The sequence below is a fragment of the Talpa occidentalis genome, unplaced genomic scaffold (assembly GCF_014898055.3).
Source record: "Talpa occidentalis isolate TD23 unplaced genomic scaffold, MPIMG_talOcc4v2.1 talOcc4.5, whole genome shotgun sequence".
Taxonomy (NCBI): Eukaryota; Metazoa; Chordata; class Mammalia; order Eulipotyphla; family Talpidae; genus Talpa; species Talpa occidentalis.
Window position 1 is genome coordinate 65,855,407 of NW_023604861.1, and position 23,549 is coordinate 65,878,955.

The 23,549-nt window shown below is 40.8% G+C and overlaps 1 protein-coding gene and 1 pseudogene across 4 annotated transcripts in view; both read right to left on the reverse strand.

Annotated features, from left to right (window-relative positions):
- The window catches only part of PARP4 (poly(ADP-ribose) polymerase family member 4), a 131,290-nt gene that overhangs the window by 46,937 nt on the left and 60,804 nt on the right, over positions 1 to 23,549 (reverse strand). For all 4 annotated transcript variants that reach the window (XM_054687728.1, XM_054687726.1, XM_054687727.1 and 1 more), the window contains 5 exons: positions 16,636 to 16,800; positions 15,690 to 15,736; positions 15,452 to 15,530; positions 5,569 to 5,706; positions 1,235 to 1,430 (listed from right to left, as the gene is read on the reverse strand). In XM_054687728.1, coding sequence (XP_054543703.1) covers positions 1,235 to 1,430; positions 5,569 to 5,706; positions 15,452 to 15,530; positions 15,690 to 15,736; positions 16,636 to 16,800 — 625 coding nt within the window. The remainder of the gene's footprint in view (positions 1 to 1,234; positions 1,431 to 5,568; positions 5,707 to 15,451; positions 15,531 to 15,689; positions 15,737 to 16,635; positions 16,801 to 23,549) is intronic.
- LOC119258934 (stromal cell-derived factor 2-like) lies at positions 21,906 to 22,944 on the reverse strand (annotated as a pseudogene).

The window sequence follows — 23,549 nt, forward strand, 5'->3', positions numbered from 1 at the left end:
GTCCTTGTCTCATTTCTTCCTTCTAGAGTCTCAGCTGTCCCTGGGCCTCCTCCTGGAGGATGGCATTATCTTTCTTCTAAAGGGGCTACTCTGATGCACCTGAGACCATTTCTTTCTTTCTTTTTTTTTTTTTAAAGATTTATTCATTTATTTATACAAGCACTGGGTACAGTCAGAAGCACGGGAGGGTGAAAGAACTCACCAGAGCCAGAACAGAGAGCAGAGCAGGCAGACTGACTAAGTACACTGCTGAGGGCAGCAGCAGGCATGGCAGGAGAGGTCTGTGCACCATCTGGGACCCTCACCCAGTGGCCAGGGATCGAACCGGCGCTGCAGAGGCTTCAGGCAGCTTTGCAACCCAGCGCTCAACCACTGTGCCACTGGGGAGGTCCACCTGAAACCATTTCTTACAGGTATTCTACAACCATTCTGATTTCAAATGTTTTGTCCTTCTATTTGGAACTCTCACACTCATCAGACCAAGGGTTTGGTTCTGTTGATAATAAAAACATAGTATTTATATCGCACATACTATGTAACAGACACAATTTTAAGTCCTTTACATAAATTATTGCAATCCTTACAGCAACGCTGTAAGAAAACTGAAGGATGAAAAGTTCTAGTAACTCGCTGTAGGATAAGTGATTATCAGGCTTTTCTGCCTTCTCGCCATTAGTATTAATGACGGATCCCTGTGGTCCTGAATGCATGCCTGATGGCGGGCACCTGGAGTGAGGTGTGTGCCTGCGTAGGTGGGTATACCTGGGCTGAGAATGGGCTTATAAGAGTGGTGTCCCAAGGAACAGAACGAGCAGAAGGACAATGAGAAGAAAGAGAAGCAGAAGAGAAAGAACAAGACCATGAGAGAACACCAGAGAGCCCAGAAAGAGTGAAGATTCGCTGGGGGCTAGGAGGACTGCCAGCCTCCTGACCCCCCGGAGCCCCTGCCTGCCTTGTACCTGGTAAAATGGCAATAAAAGCCTGAAAAGCCACCGAGGACTCCAGGTCCTCCCTTTACTTGTCTGCTAAGATCATAGAGATCCTGCTGCTCTGTGTCCTTTCTGGCCCTATATTGCCCAAGGTAACACCTAGAATTAGGATTTGTTCCAAGATCTATCTCCAGAGCTCTTGTTCTTAAACTCCATGCTATCACCTCTCACTCCACAGATGAGGTCAAGGGTACTGGCGGCCAGCAGTTCTACTCATGAATGTATTAAGAAGGAAGCATGCTCACCTGTGCCAAACTTGACAATGTTTATCTTCTCTTTCTTACCCACCAATGACAGTGCATGTAAGGCAATTCTCTTAGCTTGCAAGAACGTCACACCCTCCATTGAATTGGAGCAATCGAGACAAATAATCACTTCATTCTGCTCTACCACATCAGGGAGCATGACATCAAGATCTGGTTGAAAGACAAGCATGCAGGCCTGAAAAAGGAAAAAAGGTGCTGGATTTGTGTCCTCATAACTTAAGCTGGTCTAGTTTGTTTGTTTTTTTTGTACTATTTTATATGCTAAGAGATTGCAAATTTCTATCCCCAAATCTATCACACAATCTTTCCAAACACTGGACACATAATTAGGATAGAGTAACAGAATGAAGAGTAGCCCACTAAAAACTGATGAAAACCTCCTGGGTTCAGGCATACAGTTCTCACTAGATCTCAGAATGACTGGCCAAATAAATCTTATAAGCCTCAAAAATGGGAGAGACATAAACACACCAATGAACATATGCGTGTACTTCATTTAAAGCATACCCAATATACAGAAATCCAAGTTTACAGAAAAGGTGAATTTAAACGAGCTTATTCCTGATACTAAAAGGGTCCATCAGTGTACTATATAATCAATCTCACTTATATGTAGTATCTCAGAAAAGCTGAGCCCACAGAGAGAGAATTATAGTTGCCAGGAATGGGGGGTAAGGGTGTAGAATAAAGATATGTTGGTCATGCCTCCCTGGTGGCGCAGGTGGTTGAGCGCAGTACTGTGAAGCTATCTGCAGCCTCTGCAGTGCGGGTTTGATCCCAGCCAGCTGTAGGAGATACCTACATGGCGTGGCAGACCTCCCTGTCTTGCCCACTGCTCCCCCCAACAGTGTATTTCTGTCAGTCTGCCTGCTCTGTTCCCTGCTCTGTCTCTTGTGAATCCTCTCACCCTTTTGCACATCTGGCCTGTACCCCAGTTCTTGAATGTATATAAAAAAAAAAATCTTAAAAAAAAAAGAGATGTAAAAAGGTTATATGCTTTGACAATGTTCTTCTAAATACTATGTTCTTGGGCCTCCCCGGTGGCGCAGTGGTTGAGCGCTGGGTTGCGAAGCTGCCCGCGGCCTCTGTGGCACCTGTTCGATCCCCGGCTGCTCCCCAGCCACCAAAGGAGGGTCCCACATGGCGCGCAGACCTCTCCTGCCGCCCGCTGCTCCCCTCAGCAGTGTACTTCGGTCCTTCTGCCTGCTCTGCTCCCCACTCTGGCTCTGGTGAATTCTCTCACCCTCCCGCGCTTCTGACTGTACCCAGTGCATGTATAAACAAAACAAACAAACAAATAAATAAATCAATAAAACATGCCTCTATTAAAAATAAATAAATAAATAAATAAATAAATACTATGTTCTTCCAAATACTGTGCTCAGTGGTAGCACTTGAAAGTTGACTTCTTTTATATAAAACTAAGAGTTCAGTCATCCTTCTAAGGTATAAAGTGAGATATACACATAGCTAGGATTTCAGAATTTGGCATAAATGTGTAATTTTTTATTGGAAAGGATCTACTTGTAAAATTAAAACTGTTTAGTTAGGTAAAATAATTCTATAAAAACAGAAAGAATAGATGGATTTAACAATGAAATGGTATACAGGATTTTTTAAAAAAGCAGAATATCATAACTGGAATTTCCAATGTATAGGCCATAAACCACTGAAAGATCCAGAATAAATACAGAATTAAAAAGTCTGAAAATTTTTATGGTATCAACATTGTCTGCTGAATGAATACTATGTCTTTTTCTCACATATATGCAACAACACTACTTTAAAAGGAATACAGATGCTATTGTGATAACTCAACTATATATTCTCATCTTTTTTATTTATTTATTTATTTGTTTGTTTGTTTGTTTGTTTGTTTGTTTGTTTATACATGCACTGGGTACAGTCAGAAGCGCGGGAGGGTGAGAGAATTCACCAGAGCCAGAGTGGGGAGGAGAGCAGGCAGAAGGACCGAAGCGGGCGGCAGGAGAGGTCTGCGCACCATGTGGGACCCTCCTCCGGTGGCCGGGGAGCAGCCGGGGATCGAACCGGCGCCGCAGAGGCCGCGGGCTGCTTCACAACCCAGCGCTCAACCGCTGCGCCACCGGGGAGGCCCTATATTCTCATCTTTTATCAACAAATAATTAAAGTATAACTATCATGTTTCAATTTAAATTCCCAGTTTTATTGATATGCAATTTATATGTAATACTTGATACACATATGTATCAAATATATGTAATATTTGATACACATATATATGAACAGATTTCCAGAATAAGGTTAAGGAGCACATTTATTACCTTACAAACTATTATTTTTCTGTAGTGAGAACATGTAAGATCTACTCTTTGGTAATCTTCAAGTACATAATATTGTTAACTACAGTCATTTTAGAAGTGGAGGTTACACCCTTTGATTAACATCTCTCTGCTCTACACACTTAGCCCACATTCCTGGCAACCATTATTCTCTCTCTGTTTTTGTGAGCTCAACTTTTCTGAGATACTACATCTAAGTGAAATTATATAGTACTTATCTTTCTTGGTTCAACTTAACTAACTTAGCACAATACTTAGTTGTTGCAAATGGCAGGATTTCCTTCTTGTTTTGCAGCTAAATAATATGTCACTGTGTGTGTATGTGTCATATTTGCGTTATCTCTTCATCCGTCAATAGACACTTAGGTTGTTTTCATGCCCTGATTATTATGAATATCCGGGGTGTGGATATCTAAGACAGTGATTTCATGTTCTGTGGATATATATATATATATATATATATATACATATATATCTGAAGATATATATCTGGAGATACATACACACACATACATATACCCAACAGTGGGACTACTGGATCATATGGTAGTTTTACTTATAGTCTCACCAACAGTATACAAGTTACCAGGTGTACAGATATATCTGGCTCCCACTTGGTCCTGGAAAAGTTCCTGCCGGGTCGCTGGATAGGTCTGTTGGTTTGTGGGTGGGCAGGATTGGCCCTTGACTGTGGTTGAGTGGAGATGGAACTGAGCCCAAGGCTGCTTCAGGGTCTGTAGCCAAGATTCAGGTCTGCAGATATGGCTCTGGAGACACACACACGTCCTTCCTAGGTCTCTGGTTAGTGGCTGGTCCCCTGATAATGGTTGGAGCAGATTATGGGAACTTCTCTGGATATACTGACATACAGACATGAATATCTCCTACCAGGTCCTTGCACTCACTAGCCTGCACACAGACTGCAGCTAGGAGGAGCAAGGGCTAAGCATACAGCCCTTTCAGAATCTCTAGGGTTATAGACAGGTGTGTCTTCTGCTGGGTTCCTAAACTGTGGCTTTGAGGGGGCAGGAACCAAGCCCTTTCAGGATCTCTGGGAATTCTGAGCCAGCAGGGCACTTCATGCACTGTAGCTGGGACTGGTTGGAGTCAAGTTATAGTACCCTTTTAGCATCTATAGTCTGACTGAGTTTGGTGGGCTTACTTGCAGAGCTCACAGAAAGAGCCAAGAACTTTGGCCAAGAGGGATTAGAACTGGTTCTTGGGCCACTTCTGGGTCAGAGTGATGACCAAGTTTTGTATACCTATTACCTGGTACACAGGTGTGTCTGAGTCCTCCTAAGTTCTTGGCATATGCTGTTGATTATAGGACCAAGCTTGATGGGGCCATTGGCAAGTTCTCAGGGGTACGGGACTATGTCTATTTCTGCCACCAGAACCCTGACAAGCAAGTCAGGTGCCTAGGTGTGAGCCTGTCTTCTCAAAACAGCTCTCCTCAGTCCTCTATTGTTCTGAGTTTTTAGAATTTCCTAACTGGATCACAAAGCTCCATAAAGGTATTTTTGTCCATGGGCAAATGCCAAATAATAGTTGAGCAAGTGATATGTGGGACATCTTACTCATCTTGCTGAATTCACTACCAGTTCTAAAAGAGAGAATGATCATACACACAAAGTGGTCTTATAGCTTTAAATAACATTATATCAATTTTTATAGTATAGTTTAAAACTATAAAGTGTATAGATTAACCACTGTAATGTCTGAAGGTGGATTTTATTTTTGATGGGGGTTAAGGTCAAAACTATAATCTTTATAGAGAAATATGGCATATTGAGATTTTGGTTGAGGCCTCAGAAGTCTGTCAATGCTAGCTATCACAAGTATTTTCAATTGTAGAATCTTGAGTTGGTGAGAGGTCATTTTGAAATGCTAGTTTTTCAGGACAACCAATAATTTCCAAATTTAATATAATTTGGAAATAACCTATTCTAAAATTTTTTCAGAAGTGTCTTGTACTTTTAAAAAGGGCTGTACCTCACTTTCTTTATCTGGATGTTTTTCAACCCACATTCTTGGGAGATAGGCATCACACAAACCGATTGAGAGAGAAAATCCACTGCTGTCTAAGCAGCTACCATCCACAGTGCTGATGACAGCCTTGCAGTCTGTTCTCTACAAAACAAACAATGGTGACAATGAAGTAAATAATGGAGCAATAGTATATTATCAATTTGCATTTACCTGTTGAGTAGCAAATCCTTGCATAACTTACCTAACTTGAATAAGAATCAATAACATACTAATGAAATTATGAATTGGAGTTTTTAGAAGTGTGACCATTCTCATATCAGTTACCCTCCTAAATTTCTAAGGTTAATATATACAGTGTAATTTAGATAAGTTTGAGGCAATCTCAAATTGTATCTAAAAATTATACATCTATGTGTTTAGTTAGAATTATCTGGATTAGTAGAAAATAACTCAGAATATTTAATAAAAAATCTATACCTTATTTAAAATTGTATACCTTATTTAAAAATTGAATCTTCATAAATACAACTTCTAAAAATGTAGGTGATAAGCTTGAAAACAATAGCGGCAATGTGGTACATTGTATAATGGCCACAAAGGCTTTCCATTCCTGTGTGACACCCCTTTGCAATGACTTTCAGCACCTTCTGTCAGGAATCGGTATTTGCTTTTCTGTCCCTGAATCTATAGCTGGCTATGAGACTTGCCTTGGCCAATGGGCTACTGACAGATATAATGCATCCTGGGGTTTAAAAGTGTGCAATGGGGTTTAAAAGTGTGCAATGGGGTTTAAAAGTGTGCAGTGGGGTTTAAAAGTGTACAATGGGGTTTGCCCTCCAAATTGCTATGGACAACTCTTCCACCACTATGAGTAAACCTGATACAACTGCTAGATAATAAGAGATGTGTGGCCATCACGCCAGTTGACACCAGGCCAACAGTCACATATGTGAGTGAGACCATCCTCAACCACCTTAGCCAGCCCAGGCCAGAAATGCTCAATATACAAAGCTGTGATAAACAGCAAATAATGATTTTAAACCACAAAGTTTGGGGGTTATTATACAGCAAAAGCTATTTGATGCAGAGGGCCTCTTGCTTAGAATGCATTACATACATGTGTTTATTTCTATTCCCTAGCAAAATCCTAAAAGACCCTGCAAAAAAATGGGGGGGGGGGGTAACAAATCCATAAAGACATTGGGAATAGGAACAAAGCAAATGACAGAAGTAAACAAATTTTTAAAAGATACAAAGTTGATAGAGACAAGGTAAGTAACATAGCCAGAGTGGGGGAAGTCACTACCTGAGTTCTATGGAGGAAAAAAGACACCAGCAGGAGGCTCATTAGTCCTACAGAAAGTGGGAAGGCTCTACATGAGTATTTGTAGGAGACTGCAGTACTATTAATTGTGTAGCAAGCTGTCAACACTCCTTGCTCCCTCCCTGCCCTAACTAGCCAAGCTAGCACCAATAGCTAACACCTGGTTCTCTCACTAAAGGAAATAGAAACTTAGTTACTTAGAGGAATTCAACCAAATAGACTGCAGATTTGGGAATCTTAGGAATAAAGAAGTATAGGTGCACAGGGCTGCAAACAGGTGAAAGAAATGAAAGTCAGCATCCTAAAATGTAAGGTCCTTAACCTCACTCCCCAGTCATCCTTTAAGGATGCCTCAGAGGTTTTCTGAATAACCATAGAAGGGATAAAGCATGACCATGAGACTTCCAGAAATAGCCAGTTGCCTGCAGTCACCTCTAGTGCAGGACTCAGGCCCCTGGCCCCATTCACCTCAGAGCATCTAGATAGCTTTCTTGTGTCCTACCAAAAGATGAACACAGGTGCTGAAGTAATTTGCTCCTTAAAAAGAAAAACAGAGATGAACACAGATCACCTGACATGAAATATGGAGAACAAAAGAGTCAGAAGAAAAAAAAGAACTCAAATAAAGGGGATACAACACACAGAACAGAAGAAAAAATATACTATGAATATTTTCTGAGTATAACAGAGAGAAGATAGTACATCTACGAAACACACAAAGATGCCATTAAAAAAGTAATACTCATAGATCAGAAGAGTGTTTACAAACAAAAACCATGAGAACTGACCAAAAAATTCAGGATGGTTGAAATGTAAAATTGAGAAAATCAGCCAGAAAACAGAACAAAAAGACAGTAAGATGGGCAAAAAGAGAGAAAATGCATAACCAAAAGCTAAATACAAAGGACACGTGATTGAAAACATTCCAGACAGTAAAGGGGAGAGAAATAGCTTATTTAAAAAAAAAACCACAAAATTTCCCAGAACTAAAGACTACCAGTTACATATAATGAGCAAATATGACATAATTATGACATTCTAAATACCAGGATAAAGGGAAGATCTGAAATTCTTATAGAATTTAAAAATAAAACAAAACAAAAATTACATACAAAGGATGGTGGATAAGAATATTATTTAATTTTCAAAAGCAACACTAAACACTAGAAGAGAAGGTTTTCAATATTCCTGAGAGGCTCTCTCAGGATCTTTCAGACATTGCTGTCCAGACCCTCTTACTCAGAATCTTAATGGAGGTTGTACTCTGCCAATGGAGGGAATAAAACAATAATGAGAATGAAGAGAAAAAGCTGTGAAAGGAGAAAAGAAAAGGGAGGTCCAGGGTTAACGCTGCTTCAGTCCCCAAGGGCATATTAGAGTGGAGAGACAGGAGGAAAGACAGTGACCTCAGGAAAAAATGATGTATTAGAGAAAGCATTCAACAGTGTGAAAAAAGTATTGAGAAGGGTTTTAATTGACGTGTTAGTGGATATGAAGAGAAATATCCTAGAAAACAAAGAAAATGGAAAAGGCAATTTAAAGGAGAGGGCGGAGCAACATGGCGGCGAGGAGACGCTGCGAGTAAGATCTCCCATTAAAAAAAGTTAATAGGGAGGAAAAGCGGCAGGTCCCAGTGAGAACTGGGACACGGAAGATAAACGGGTGACTCCAGCAAACTACCCGAAGAAGAAAGTGGCCATAAAAGAGGACCAGAAGGGAGGGAAGCGCAGAACCCTGCTCCCCTCCCCCTCCCACAGAGGCGGCACTCTCCGACCAGCAGAAAGGAGGAAAACAACAAACTAAAACGACCAACAAGAACAAACTACGCAGCAAGCGGGACTGGGAGTGGAAAGGAACTATTGCAGCCACCACACCCAGTGAACGGGAGCTGTGGAGAACCCTGCAGGATTCGCTGCAGCGGTGAGCGAACGGCTCCTGGCGCCATTAGAGAACAAAGAGACTCTGGAGGAGACCTGCACACAGCACCGGGCCGCCGGTAAGCTTGCGCGGAAAAGCAGGGCGCTTGGCGCGCTTGAAAAGCAAACGCAGATCGGGATCGTGGCTGCCCAGGTCCCCGCGCCTGCGACCTAGGCTTGCGGGGAGACGCGCGGGGTCCCTCTGAGGTGAAAGTCCCTCACTGAGTAATCAGAAACCAGGCGCCCAGACAAGGGAGCGGTGCAAAAGGCGCCATTGCTGCAGCCACTGAACTGGGCTATAGCCCGCGTCCTGGACCTGAGGGCTTTGGAACTGAGACCCGGGACATGAAATTCGGAGCGTGGGTCCTCCACGTCGGTGGGGCACAAGCCAGACACAGCACCCCAAAGCCGTTGAGATTTCCCCTACCTTTCCTGCTCTGTTCCCTGTCCCACCGGGTGAAGAAAAACAGCCCCCCACGGACTAGGAGAGATCTCTGGCGCCACCTAGCGACCAGAAAAAAAAGTCAATAACACCCAGGGACCTTTCTTGAAACCTGCAGAAGGGTCCTGAAGGAACCCCTGGCCAGCTGAGAAGTTAGCCCACCCCAGGCCCCTTCAGACCAGCAGTCTGAGCCCACAGGGGGAGCGGGCACCCACAGCCAGGGCAGACCAGGTGCACAGAAGAGTGTGCCTGAGACTGGAAGTGCAGGGAGTGCGTCCCACATCACCATTTTAGAACAGGGATATTTCTTCAGGAAAGACTGCCTGCAGAAGGCTCCCACAGGAGCCAGAGGTGAGCGGGTAAGCTCGCCCACGCCAGGCCACTTCTGGCCTGCAGTCCAAACCCAGAGGGGGAGCGGGAACCCACCGCCGGGGCAGACCAAGCGCACAGGGGTGTGTGTCCCCAAATCGGCATTTTAGAACAGGGACCTTTCTTCAGTAAAGACTGCTTGAAACTGACAGATGGCTCCTGGAGGAGCTAGAGGGGAGCAGAGAAGCTCACCCAAGATGCCGGCCAGTCCCAGCAACACAGTGTCCCAATGCATACGACAAATTAGAAAACAGACAGTAGGGAGTAGAAGAACCACATGCAACCTAACAACTCCTTAGGAAAAAAGCACACCACAAAAAGAAAACCACCCCCCAGATTGCAACGACAGTAACTTGGAAGAACTTCTGAGCCTTCCAGAAAGAGAATTTAAAATTGCCATGATTAAAAAAATGACAGAACTCATAAAGGAAAACAATGATCAAAAGAAGGAAATTGAGTCCCTAAAGAGGGAAAACAATGGTCAGAAGAATGAAATTGAGTCCCTAAAGAGGGAAGTAAAAGAAACGCAGGAGATCAAAGAATTAATGGAAGAACTAAAGAACTCTGGGAAAAGCAATGAAAGCAGAATAGATGAAATGGAAGAACGAATAAGTACTCTAGAAGACACAGAAATAAAAAGAACCAAAACAGAAAAGGAAAGAGAAGTACGAAGGAAAAAGAATGAAGAAAGACTTCGGGAACTATCTGACTCCATGAGGAGAGGAAATATAAGAGTTATAGGAATTTCAGAAGGAGAGGAGAGAGATGTAGGAACAGAGAAAATATTCCAGGAGATAATTGAAGAGAACTTCCCAAATGTGAAGAAGGAGCTGAAAATTGATGTACAAGAAGCAAGAAGAACACCAAACTTCCACGACAAAAGGAAAAATACAGCAAGACACATAATAGTAAAGCTCCCAAGAATCCAGGACAAAGAAAAAATAATGAAGCTGACAAGAGGGAAGTAACAGATAACATTCAAAGGAAAACCAATCAGGCTGACATCAGACTTCTCTGAAGAAACACTACGGGCAAGGAGAGAGTGGAGGGACATAGTCAACAGACTCCAAGAAAACAGATGCCAACAAAGAATACTCTATCCCGCAAAGCTCTCCTTCCTCTATGAAGAAAGAATAAGGACCTTCCCAGACAAACAGAAACTCTGGAATTTCATTACGACTAAACCCCCACTCCAAAAAATACTACAAGGAACCCTAACGCCAGAACCTCAGAGGGACGAATAACAACGAAAGAAGGCCAAAAAAAAAAAGTTATTAAAAGAATAAATAAATAAAATCAAAGGAAAGACAAACACAATGGCAAATACAGATACTAACATATCAATATTAACTCTAAATGTAAATGGACTAAACTCTTCAATAAAAAGACACAGAGTCGCAGGATGGATTAAGAAACAAATCCCAACCTTTTGCTGTCTCCAGGAAACACATTTAGCTACAAAAGATAAAAATAGGCTCAAAGTTAAAGGATGGAAAACAATCCTACAAGCAAATGGACCAAAAAAGAAAGCAGGAACAGCTATACTTATATCAGATAAAACAGACTTCAAACTCAAAAAAATAAAAAGAGACCCCAAAGGTCACTACATTATGATCAAGGGGACAATACTTCAAGAAGAAATAACACTCATTAACATATACTCACCAAACGAAGGAGCACCAAAATATATCAGACAACTGTTGTCCTCTCTGAAAACAGACATCAGAGAAAACACATACGTAGTGGGAGACTTCAACACACCACTATCAACAATGGATAGATCAACAAGACAAAAAATAAGTAAAGAAACTAAAGCTCTAAATAAGGACCTAGAGCAATTGGGCTTAACAGACATCTATAGAACACTAAACCCCCAAAAAACGGAGTACACATTTTTCTCAAGCGCACACGGATCATTCTCCAGGATCAATCACATACTGGGACACCAGACAAACATCAACAGATACACCAAGATTGAAATCATACCAACCATCTTTTCTGACCATGAAGGCATCAAACTAGAAATAAACCATAAAAAGAAGGCAAGGAACTTTCCTACCTCATGGAGATTAAAAACCACACTACTGGAAGACCACTGGACTAATGAGGAGATCAAAGAAGAAATTAAAAAATTCTTTGAATTGAATGATAAGGAGGACACCAATATCCTAAATGTATGGGATGCAGCAAAAGCAGCAATAAGAGGAAAATATATAGCAATAGAAGCTCACATCAAGAAACAAGAAAGAACTCAAAAGAAACAATCTAATCTCGAAGCTCAAAGATCTAGAAAAAGAACAACAAAAAAAAACCCAAAACCAGTACAAGAAAAGAAATAATAAAAACCAAAGCAGAAATAAATGAAATTGAAACTAAAAAAACAATCCAAAAGATCAATGAAACCAAGAGCTGGTTCTTTGAAAAAATCAATAAAATAGACAAACCCCTAGCCAGGCTCACAAAGGAAAAAAGGGAGAAAGCACAAATAAATAGGATCATAAATGAAAGAGGAGAAATCACAACGGACACAGCAGAAATCAAAAGAATAATCACTAACTACTATGAACAGTTATATGGAAACAAGTTCAACAATCTAGAGGAGATGGAAAAATTCCTACAACTCTACAATCACCCAAAGCTAGATAAAGAAGAAATAGAACACCTAAACAGACCAATTACAAGCAGCAAAATTGAAATGGTAATCAAAAACCTCCCCAAAAACAAAAGCCCAGGACCTGATGGATTTATAAATGAATTCTACCAAACATTCAGAGACTAATTAGTGCCTGTCCTTCACAAACTCTTCCAAAAAGTTGAGAAGGGACAATACCAAACACGTTCTCTGAAGCCAACATTACACTAATACCAAAACCGAACAAGGACAACACAAAAAAGGAAAACTACAGGCCAATCTCCCTAATGAACACTGATGCAAAAATCCTCAATAAAATTTTAGCTATCAGAATCCAACAATGTATCCATAAGATAATTCACCACGGCCAAGTAGGATTCATTCCAGGGACACAAGGATGGTTTAACATCTGAAAATCAATCAACGTTATCCAACACATCAACAAAAAGAAATATAAAAACCATATGATAATAGATGCTGAGAAAGCTTTCGACAAAGTGCAACACCCATTCATGATAAAAGCCCTTGAAATTCTTGGGATACAAGGAATGTACCTCAACATCATAAAGGCCATATATGACAAGCCAACAGCCAGTATCATTCTCAATGGTGAAAAGCTGAAAGCAATTCCATTAAGATCTGGAACAAAACAAGGATGTCCACTTTCACCACTGCTTTTCAATATAATACTGGAAGTCCTAGCCAGAGCAATAAGACAAGAGAAAGACATCCAAGGAATCCAAATAGGAAAAGAAGAAGTCAAACTATCACTATTTGCAGATGATATGATAATATACATAGATAACCCCAAAAACTCCACAGAAAAACTATTTCAACTCATCAATCAGTTCAGTAAAGTGGCAGGATACAAAATCAACACGCAAAAGTCAGTAGCCTTCCTATACACAAACAATAAATCTGAAGAAGAAATAAAAAAAAACCATCCCTTTTATTATTGAAACAAAAAAAAAATCAAATATTAGGGAATAAATCTAACAAAAGAGGTAAAGGACCTATACAAAGAAAACTATAAAACACTGTTAAAAGAAATAGAAGACACAAAGAAATGGAAAAACATTCCCTCGTCATGGATTGGGAGAATAAACATTATTAAAATGGCCATCCTACCAAAAGCAATATACAGATTCAATGCTATTCCAATCAAAATTTCAATGTCATTCTTCAAAGAAATAGAACAATTATTGATGAAATTCATATGGAATCACAAAAAACCCCGAATAGCCAAAGCTCTCCTGAAAAAAAAAAGAAGGGAATGGAGGCATCACACTCCCAGACTTCAAACTCTACTACAAAGCCATAATCATCAAAACTGCATGGTATTGGAACAAGAACAGACATACAGACCAATGGAATCGAATAGAAAATCCAGAAATAAACCCACAGATTTATGGTCAACTAATATTTGACAAAGGAGCAAAGACTATGCATTGGAGCAAAGAAAGTTTGTTCAATAAATGGTGCTGGAAAAACTGGGTCGCTACATGCAAAAGAATGAAGCTTGACCACTACCTCACACCATACACAAAAACCAACTCAAAATGGATTAAAGAACTAGACATAAGACCTGAAACCATAAAATACATAGAAGGAAATATAGGCGAAACACTGTGTGATTTGCACATCAAAGACATCTTTACAGACACATCACCCAAAGCAGTGATAGTGAAGGCAAAGATCAACAGCTGGGACTACATCAAATTAAAGAGCTTCTGCACAGCTAAAGAGACAATAACAAAAACAAAGAGAAACCCCACCAACTGGGAGAACATTTTTGCACACAACACTAATGATAAAGGACTGATCACAAAAATCTGCAAAGAGCTGATGAGACTCAACAACAACAAAGAAAATAATCCAGTCAAAAAATGGGTAGAAGAGCTAAAAAGAAACTTCTCTGAAGAGGAAATGCAAATGGCCAACAGGCATATGAAAAAATGTTCAACATCACTTGTAATCAGGGAAATGCAAATCAAAACTACCATGAGATACCATCTTACACCAGTGAGAATGGCACATATTAAAAAAACTAGCAACAAAAAATGTTGGCGAGGATGTGGAGAAAAAGGAACTTTTCTGCACTGTTGGTGGGAGTGCAAACTGGTCTAACCACTATGGAGAGCTGTGTGGAGATTTCTGGACCTACTAAACATAGAGCTTCCACAGGATCCAGCAATTCCACTCCTAGGTATTTACCCAAAGGACACAGAAACATCAATTCCAAAGAGCACCTGCACCCCTATGTTTATAGCAGCACTATTTACAATAGCTAAGCTTTGGAAACAGCCCAAATGCCCAAAAATAGATGACTGGATCAAGAAGATGTGGTACATATATACCATGGAATATTACTCAGCATTCAAAAAATATAAACACATGCAATTTGCAGCAACATGGATGGCGCTGGAAGGGATCATGCTCAGTGAAATAAGCCAAAAAGAAAAAGAAAAATACCAGATGGTCTCACTCATAGCAGGAATCTAGAAAACTTAAATAAGGAACCAGGAAAATGAATAACTATAAGAAAGTGAAAATCAAAATCAACAAAAAACTATGAACCAGAGACACTTTTTGGGGGTGGGGGGAGGGAGGGGAGGGATTGGGGTCAGAATGGGGGGATTGCAATTGTATGGGGAATATAAAAATAAAATTTATTAATTAAAAAAAATAAAACCATGGAAAAAAATAAAAAGAAAAGGCAATTTAAAGAAATATTATACAAAAAGGTTACAAAAAAAGGAAAGAGCATGTCATAGTAACACATTTCTGGGTTCAATGGTAAACCACAGTCATAATAATTTAAACACTGACTAGTAATCTAATCAGACATTGTAATGTATGTTTTCAAATGAAGGGGAGAGAAAAAGTTGGGAGAGGTCAGTGAGGGGATACGTCAATCAAATTTTCATCTACCGTAATGGAAGTCAAAGGATAATTTCTAAAATAGATGACTCAAGGCGAAAGAATAAAAAAAAAAGTACTATTTAAAACTTTGCAGTAGAAAATAATTAAAATACTTAATGTGGTTCACCATCTCCAGACTCTGGCTTGGGGGGGTGTCAAGGTGAAACAAAGATGTTATTATTAATATTACTTAACATTTTAAACCCTGTACATGTATTGATTTGATAAAATAAAATTAGTGTTAAAATAAGAATTCAAGAGAAAGGCAAATATTTACTAACCTTTTGCTTCAGTTCATGTGTATCACTAGAAATGAATTCAATCATATATGGCATCTCAATAGACATGCTCAAAGAGAAGCTATCAAAAATGAAGAGAAAGTTGTCTTAGTCTAGTATCTTAAATTTTAAACAACCACTTGTAATTTTTTCATATAATTTTAAATGAAAATTAAACTATATGTCTAAATAACCATTGAATTATTGACTTTTTTATATTTTTTATATTTCCCATACTAACCTTTGCTCTTTTCCTATTTCCTTTATACAAATCTTCTCTACTGTATCCTGTTAAAAGAGAATTATATATTATAATTAAGTACCCATTAAGTTTCACATAGAAACTGTAGGCTGAATGCAATGTCACCAAGGCCAGTGCCTACAGGAGCAACAAGACAACTGGGTTCAGTTGAGAGTAGTGAGGTATAGAGCTTTTGTTCATGAAATGACAGTAACATATAAAAGGTCTTCCTGGTGGCGCAAGGGGTTAAGCACTGCACTACGAAGCAATCTGCAGTCTCTGAAGCACGAGTTCGATCCCCGGCCGGCCAGAGAAAAACCCACATGGCGCAGCAGACCTCTCCTGACTCACCCGCTGCTCCCCTCAGCAATGTACTTAGGTCAATCTGCCTGTTTTGCTCCCCACTCTGTCTCTGGTGAATCCTCTCACCTCCCGCATCTCTGGCCTGTACCCCAGCTCTTGTATGTATAAATAAATAAATCTTTAAAAAATACATAAAAGGTGTATACATATACATACACATATATACACATATGACACACACACACAATTTGTATAAATACATGCAAAGTAGAAAATCTCAAAGAATATACACCAAAGTATCAGCATAGCTTTGGGTTACTATATCTAGTGATGGAATTAAGGATGGTTTCAATATCCCTCTTAGACTTAATTGCCTTCTTTACCTTTATGTAAATTATGCATGATGACTATGCAGTATAGACACAATTTTTAAAAAATAAAATATTTAGAAGTGTCATAACAGAATAAAAAATACCCATTGAACCTACCTGTCTTTATTCATTTCACAAACATTATTATATGTGTCTACATATGGCAGTAAAATCAACTTTTTTAAAAAAGATTATTTTAGATAGCTTTTCTTCCCCATGCACAAATAACACACACAAAAAGCTTCTTTAAATCTTTTCTTAAAGATACAAACCTGAAGATTTTCATTCAAAGCTTTATCCTGTTGCCAGGGCGCTACCGTGGCTGGCATGAAGAAGACAGCAACAGTGCCTCGCATGCTGAGTTCTGTGATGTAGGTGATTTTGATAAGAACCTTTGCCTTGGGGGGTAAGTTTCCAACACTTACAGTAAAAACATCCTGCAAGAAACATATTACTTAGCTTTTCACTCAAAAGCATATACATCCCATGGTAGTTTATCTCTCTTATGACATAAACCATTTGAAACACATTCTGTCAGCCACTCCCATTTAGCGGGGATGATGTCAGTCTGCGAAGACACAGGGAGAGAAGGCCCCTAGCAGTAGGACCCTGCTCTGGGGGAATGTCACTATGTCATCTCCCCACCAGAAGCTGGGGCTCTGCCACTAGGACAACCTCCACATGGTCCCCTTTGGAAGACCCTTTCTGACCTCTGCAGCAACCAACACTGATTCCGCCAGAACTGTTCAGCTATAGCACACTTCACTAAGCTTAGCTTTGCACTCTACAGTGGATTCAGCATTTTGTTTTCAAAAAGGTATTTTGTTTCTTTTATTCATTTTTTTAAAGATTTATTTATTTATGTACACAAGAACTGGGGTACAGGCCAGAGGTGTGGGAGGGTGAGAGGATTCACCAGAGACAGCTGGGAGCAGAGCAGGCAGAGAGACTGAAAACACTGCTGAGGGGAGCAGTGGGTGAGACAGGAGAGGTCTGCTGCTCCATGTGGGTATCTCCCTGGCTGGCTGGAGATGGAACCGGTGCTGCAGAGGCTGCAGACGGCTTCACAGTGCTGTGCCCAACCCCCTGTGCCACTAGGGAGGCCCTATTTTGTTTCTTTTAATGAGGTACTGAGGATTGCATAAGTGACCTTAAAGACTACATGGCAGGAAAGGGCCTCCTTTGTGGCGCAAGGGGTTTACTCTCAGCACTATAAAGCTATCTGCAGCTACTGCCACAAGTTGGATCCCTGGCTGGAAGGTCACCCACATGTTGCAGCAGACTCAGTGGATCTGTCTGTTTTGCTCCCCACTCTGTTTCTGGTGAATCCTCTCACCCTCACCCTGCACCTCTGGCTCCGGTATGCATAAATAAAATAAATGTCAAAAAAAGATTATGGCAGGAAAAAAGAGGTGGAGGCTAGATGTACTTTTCCTAATACAAAGAAATTCTCATAGCATCAACAATCATATTGACCATTCTATATAACCAGGCTGCTACGAAAAGTTAATACGTTCAGATTAGGAGTGCAGAGTACTAATGATACATATAGGTGTAAGGGGTAAATGATTGCTCTTGAGATCACAAGTAACTATTTGCACAGTTGTAACCTTTTCCTTAAGTGTATAAAGGGTTCATTTAAGAGACTGCAATTGAATAGGATAGGGCTGCAGTTGTTTCTTTGCTGGATATAGACAGATACAATATAATGTTACTTCCCCTGTAGCAAGTTGGATAATCTACAAAATCATAACTTGACTTGAACTTGTCAGAACGCTGTGTTGTAAGGCAACCAAGTGAACTGAATTCCAAGACAAACCCCTCTGAAGACAAACGGGATAAGGAAACTGCGTGGATTTCTACAGGCTGAGAGTGGGCTAGAACTTCAGTTCAGAATGCGCGGACCCCTGACACAGGAGGGTTGGCACTCACACAGAATATTTTCTCCAGGTGCCAGGCACTCTGTCCAGCCTGGGTTTTGGCAGTAATATTTTCTCTTTATTTTCCCATTAACTCTTTAACCTTTTCTGTCCCTTACCTGCTTAAATATTGGGTTTATAAGCTCAATCTCTATCTTTACAAATATTAATTAAGAGTTACAGGACAGATATGTATTGGTTGCCATGACAGTCGAAGGCAATGGCACCAGCCTTTCCTGAGGGATGGTGGGAAAAGTGTTAGTTTTTTTCTTGAATGCAGAGATACTCAAGCTGAGATTTAAAAAAGAATTTTTTTTAAAAATCAAGCAAGCAAACGAAATTAGACTATCCCAACTAGAAGAACAAATGGTATTGTCTTGGGGAAAGAATAGTATGATGAGATTGAAAAAGCAACCACGCCAGGTCCTATAGGGTCTTCCACACCTTATTAAAGAGCCAGGGCATAATGATGGACCCTCAATTGAAGCAGTGGTTTCAGGAAAGGTGATGACATGCGTAGATTCCACAGATAGATAGCTGGAAACTTCAACAGACCATTAGCAGGATACGTGCAACAGAGGAGAGAGAAAGGAAATGAAGGATGCCTCCCAGATTTGCTACTTGGCTGACTGGGTAAATGTTGATGCCATTATTGAGATAAAGGCCACAGGAGGAGGAAGCAGTTTGTAGGGGAAGGAAATGAGGTAAATTTTAGACTTATTACCTAATAAGTATTGCGCTTTATTTTTTGTAGTTATGCTTTAAATTATTATTTAAATGAACACCTTGTCTTGTTCCTTTTAACCTGACTTCAAAATGTATTAAAAATTAGTTTATGTATTTACTCAAGTGAACAAATCATAAATTTGAGTTTATTATTCTAGGCAAAAACTTTTATTTACCTAAAAAAAAAAACAAACTAATTCTTTATTGTGTCTTAACCCAAGCAATCTTAGGGAAAAGGCTACATAATCTTAAAGTGCTTTTTTAAATTTTTTTAAAAGGTTTATTTATTTATACAAGAACTGGGGTACAGGCCAGAGGTGTGGGAGGATGAGAGAATTCACCAGAGATAGAGCAGGGAGCAGAACAGGCAGACGACCAAAAACAATGATGAGGGGAGCAGCGGGTGAGACAGGAGAGGTCTGTCGCACCATGTGTGTATCTCCCTGGCTGGTCAGGAATCTAACCGGCGCTGCAGAGGCTGTGGACAGCTTCACAGCACTGTACTCAATGTGCTGCGCCATGGGGGAGGCCCAAGGCTACATAATTTTAAATTAGACTTAAATTTTCTTAGTGTGTTAGGCTGCTTTCCCTAGGAATAGCAGCTCATTCTTTCCTTCATCCTGCTTTTCATCCAACACTTCAAGGTGAGTGTTCGAGAGATTCATCCTTAGACAATGTCTCCATGACATCTTAGAGAAACCCATGATGATTCCAACATTTCATATCCAATGTATTCCTCTCTCCTGTGCTCCTGACCACATATCCAACTGCCTCAGAAGCCTGTGCCCACAGTGTTTCATCAGTCTGTTAAACCTCTTATGTCCTCCTGCTCTCACTATTTCCATGCCTACATGGAATCTGCTCCTTTCAAATCCCTAATTTGATAACTGCTCCCACACCAGAATTGTCCAAGTATTATTTTTGACAACTGTCTCTGCCATACCTCCACACCCTCTCTTTAACCACAGTTGTACAATCCACCCTGACATCTGTTGCATCCTCTCCATTTTCATTATGACTACCTTAGTTGAGGTCCTCATTATACCTTTTTCCAAGATACCACATGAGTCACCAAAATAGTGCTGCTATGTGTCCCCTCAGAATTCAAACTTCAAATATTGAAACCGTAACACCCAATGGGAGAGTGTCAGGATGCAGGGCCTTTGGGAAGTAACTGGAGATGGGAAGTTGGAGCTCTCATGCTAGGGATCACGTCTATACGGGAAGCAAAAGAGACTAGTGTTCCCTCTTTCCACTGTTAGGAACCAGAAAAGGTTCTCACCAAAACTCACCCTGATCTTGGATTTACCAGCCGCTATTAGATTGCTGGAAAAGTCATGATGTATTTTTCATGTTTTTCAAAGATTTTTTTTTTATATAAAGAACAAAGATCAATCTATGATATATTGCTTGTTTTATTCAATAACCTTTTGCCATCTTTAAATGAACTTCATAATTCCTTGTTCATAGAAGGACCTGTGTTTATTGGCGAAAAACTGAACAAGGTGCTGATTTACAGCCTCATCTGAATTGAAAGTTATATTTCGCAAAGAGTTTTGAAGAGAGTAAAACAGGTGGAAGTCTGATGGGGCAAGGTCAGGTAAGCAATGTGGATGTGGCAACACATCCCATCCAAGCTCCAATATTTTTTTAAAAGATTTTTTTATTTATGCATACAAGAGCTGGGGTACAGGCCAGAGATGCAGGGGGTGAGAGGATTCACCAGAGACAGTGGGGAACAGAACAGGCAGATTGACTGAAATACATTAATGAGGGGAGCAGTGGGCGAGTCAAAGGGGTCTGCTGCACCATGTGGATTGCTCCCTGCCTGGCCGGGGATTGAACTCATGCTGCAGAGGCTGCGGATTGCTTCATAGTGCAGTGCTTAACCCCTTGTGCCACCAAGGAGGCCCTCCAATAATTTTTTTTTTTTTTTTTAAGAGGCATGTTTTTATTTATTTATTTGTTTGTTTGTTTGTTTGTTCGTTTACACATGCACTGGGTATAGTCAGAAGCGTGGGAGGGTGAGAGAATTCACCAGAGTCAGAGCGGGGAGCAGAGCAGGCAGAAGGACCGAAGTACACTGCTGAGGGGAGCAGCGGGCGGCAGGAGAGGACTGCGCGCCATGTGGGACCCTCCTCCTGTGGCCGGGGAGCAGCCAGGGATCGAACCGGCGTCGCAGAGGCTGCGGGCAGCTTCGCAACCCAGCGCTCAACCGCTGCGCCACCAGGGAGGCCCATCAAGGAGGCCCTCCAATAATTTTTGATGGGTGATCAAACCTGCGTGTGGTCTCATGTTGTCATGATGGAACACAACTCCTTTAAGATTAACATGCTCTGGACATTTCTGGACGATGGATTCATTCAAACTGTCCAGTTGACAACAGTACACATTAGAATTGATTGGTTGGTTCCTTGGTAGGAACTTGAAAAACATGACACCTTTAAAATACCACCACACTGAGAGCACAGCCTTCCTCTGATGAATGTCTTCTTTTGATGTTGTTTGAGGCAAACCATCACATCACATCAGGACCAAGACCATTTGCGCACCATTGTAAACAATCCACTTCTCATCACCAGCTTTTAGTCCCTTCAAAAAGGGATAATTTTCCTCATGTTTATTTTTTTTTTTGAAACATTTCATTGGCTATTTATTAAGTTACATTCTTTGAGGATCATAATTAGGCATAATGTACTGAAACTGAGGTGTTGGAGGCTAAGTAAAGAGAGAAAAGGTTTGGAGGTATGTAAAGCTCTTAAGAGTCCATACCAAAGGTTTCCAGCATCTCAAAAGAGTTAGCAATGACTCTTAGTACTCAAGGATTAATCAGTCTATGAAAATAGTTCACCTAATAAATAACAACACAATGACTAACAATTAAATTCTTTATCATTTTGGAGGGGAAAAAATAGGGGAAAAGTCACATGTCAATAATCAACGATGCCAAGCTTCCAAGACATAAAAATTTCCCTGTTTTAGAAGAGATGTCTTCCTCAGTTTCTGTTTAATCAATATGAATAAAAAGCAGCTGCTCCTTTACCAGCAAAAAACTGACCCATGTCTGGGAAGACAATCTGTACTCAGAAACTAACCCAAGGCTGGAAGACCAATCAATTCAAGTGTGAAGAGCTGAAGCTTCCAAACACAGCCACTGTTTTCTGCCATGCATCTTCATCTCAGTGATGACATGGCCACTGCCCAAGTGATGACATGGCAGGGATCCCAGCATGAAGCAGCAGCAAAAGTCTATGAACACCGTATAGTGACAGTAGCTCACAGCCTCCAGACTCATAGCTCGGTGTGGTGGGCTTCTGCTTTCAAAAATTCACTGGGCTTCAGGAAGATGCCTTCCATAGCTTTCCAATAGTTGTTCTGACTTGGCTGGGCCATGCCATGCACCTCTTTTTGTTCACTGATGGATCGACCATGTTCTCCCGTGACAGACAGCAGAACCTCAGTGGAGGAATGCTTGAACCGCACTTCTCCATCTCTCACCCAGTAGGGCCCATTACAGAGCACTGTCCAGTCATCCAGATAATCACCTTCTCCTTCCTCACCAAAAGCACTCACTTCCTGGTTTCCAGAAAGAGGTGAGGCAAAGTGGTGACTATGGAGATTTAGGCCAGTGTTGATGTGTCAGCCTGATGGGCTGGCCACATTTGATGGGGGTTCCCCTTTCACATATTGTGGCAGTCTTCCCCTGTATCCTCCAGTAAACTGTTGCTGTCATCCACAGAGGTTACATCTGTCACTGATTGTTGCCCACTATCTGACCCATAGCACGTCTTGCGAGCGCAGTCGCACGTTGTGGCGCGTATTTGAGAAGCTTCACCACAGAGTCGCACGTAACCACAGCCACATTGGATGCTCCTGTAACACTCCATAACCCCCCGAACAACAGTAACGGCACCACAGCCATCCCGGCAGAGCATACTGCAGATATTTATACTGTGCCGTCAAATGAACTTTTTTGAGCTCATGAGGAACCTAAATATCGAGCTTGTTTACCTAGCCAAGCTTTTTCAGGTGGTTGTGAATGCTTGAATGATGGATGTTCAATGTTTCTGCAATCTCTCATGTCGTGTAGTGTGGGTTTACTCGATCAATGCCTTTATCAATGCCTTTTGTCGTCATCAACCTTTGTGGGCCTCCCTGACCAAGTAGTATGGTTGAGATCAAACTCACCAGCACAGAATTTCATGAGCCATCATTGGCACTGACATTCTTGTAGAGCATGTAACTGTAAACTTTAGGCAAATTTTCACAAGCTTGATGCACATTCTTCCCTTTATGGAAGTAAAACAGTAAAATATGGTGAAAATGCAGTTTGGTCTTCCATCTTCAACTTGTAAAATCTCCAAAACTCAACCCAATCACTCAGGTTTTTTTTTTTTTTGAATGAATTTGGAACTGTCAACGGTCAAATGACTAGCAATAACAGATGCAAATGACTATAGTACTTCCAAAAGTGCCATTTGTTGCAAAAATGAGTCATTACTTTTCTGACAACCCAACAGAACTTCAAGAAAGAAATGTTT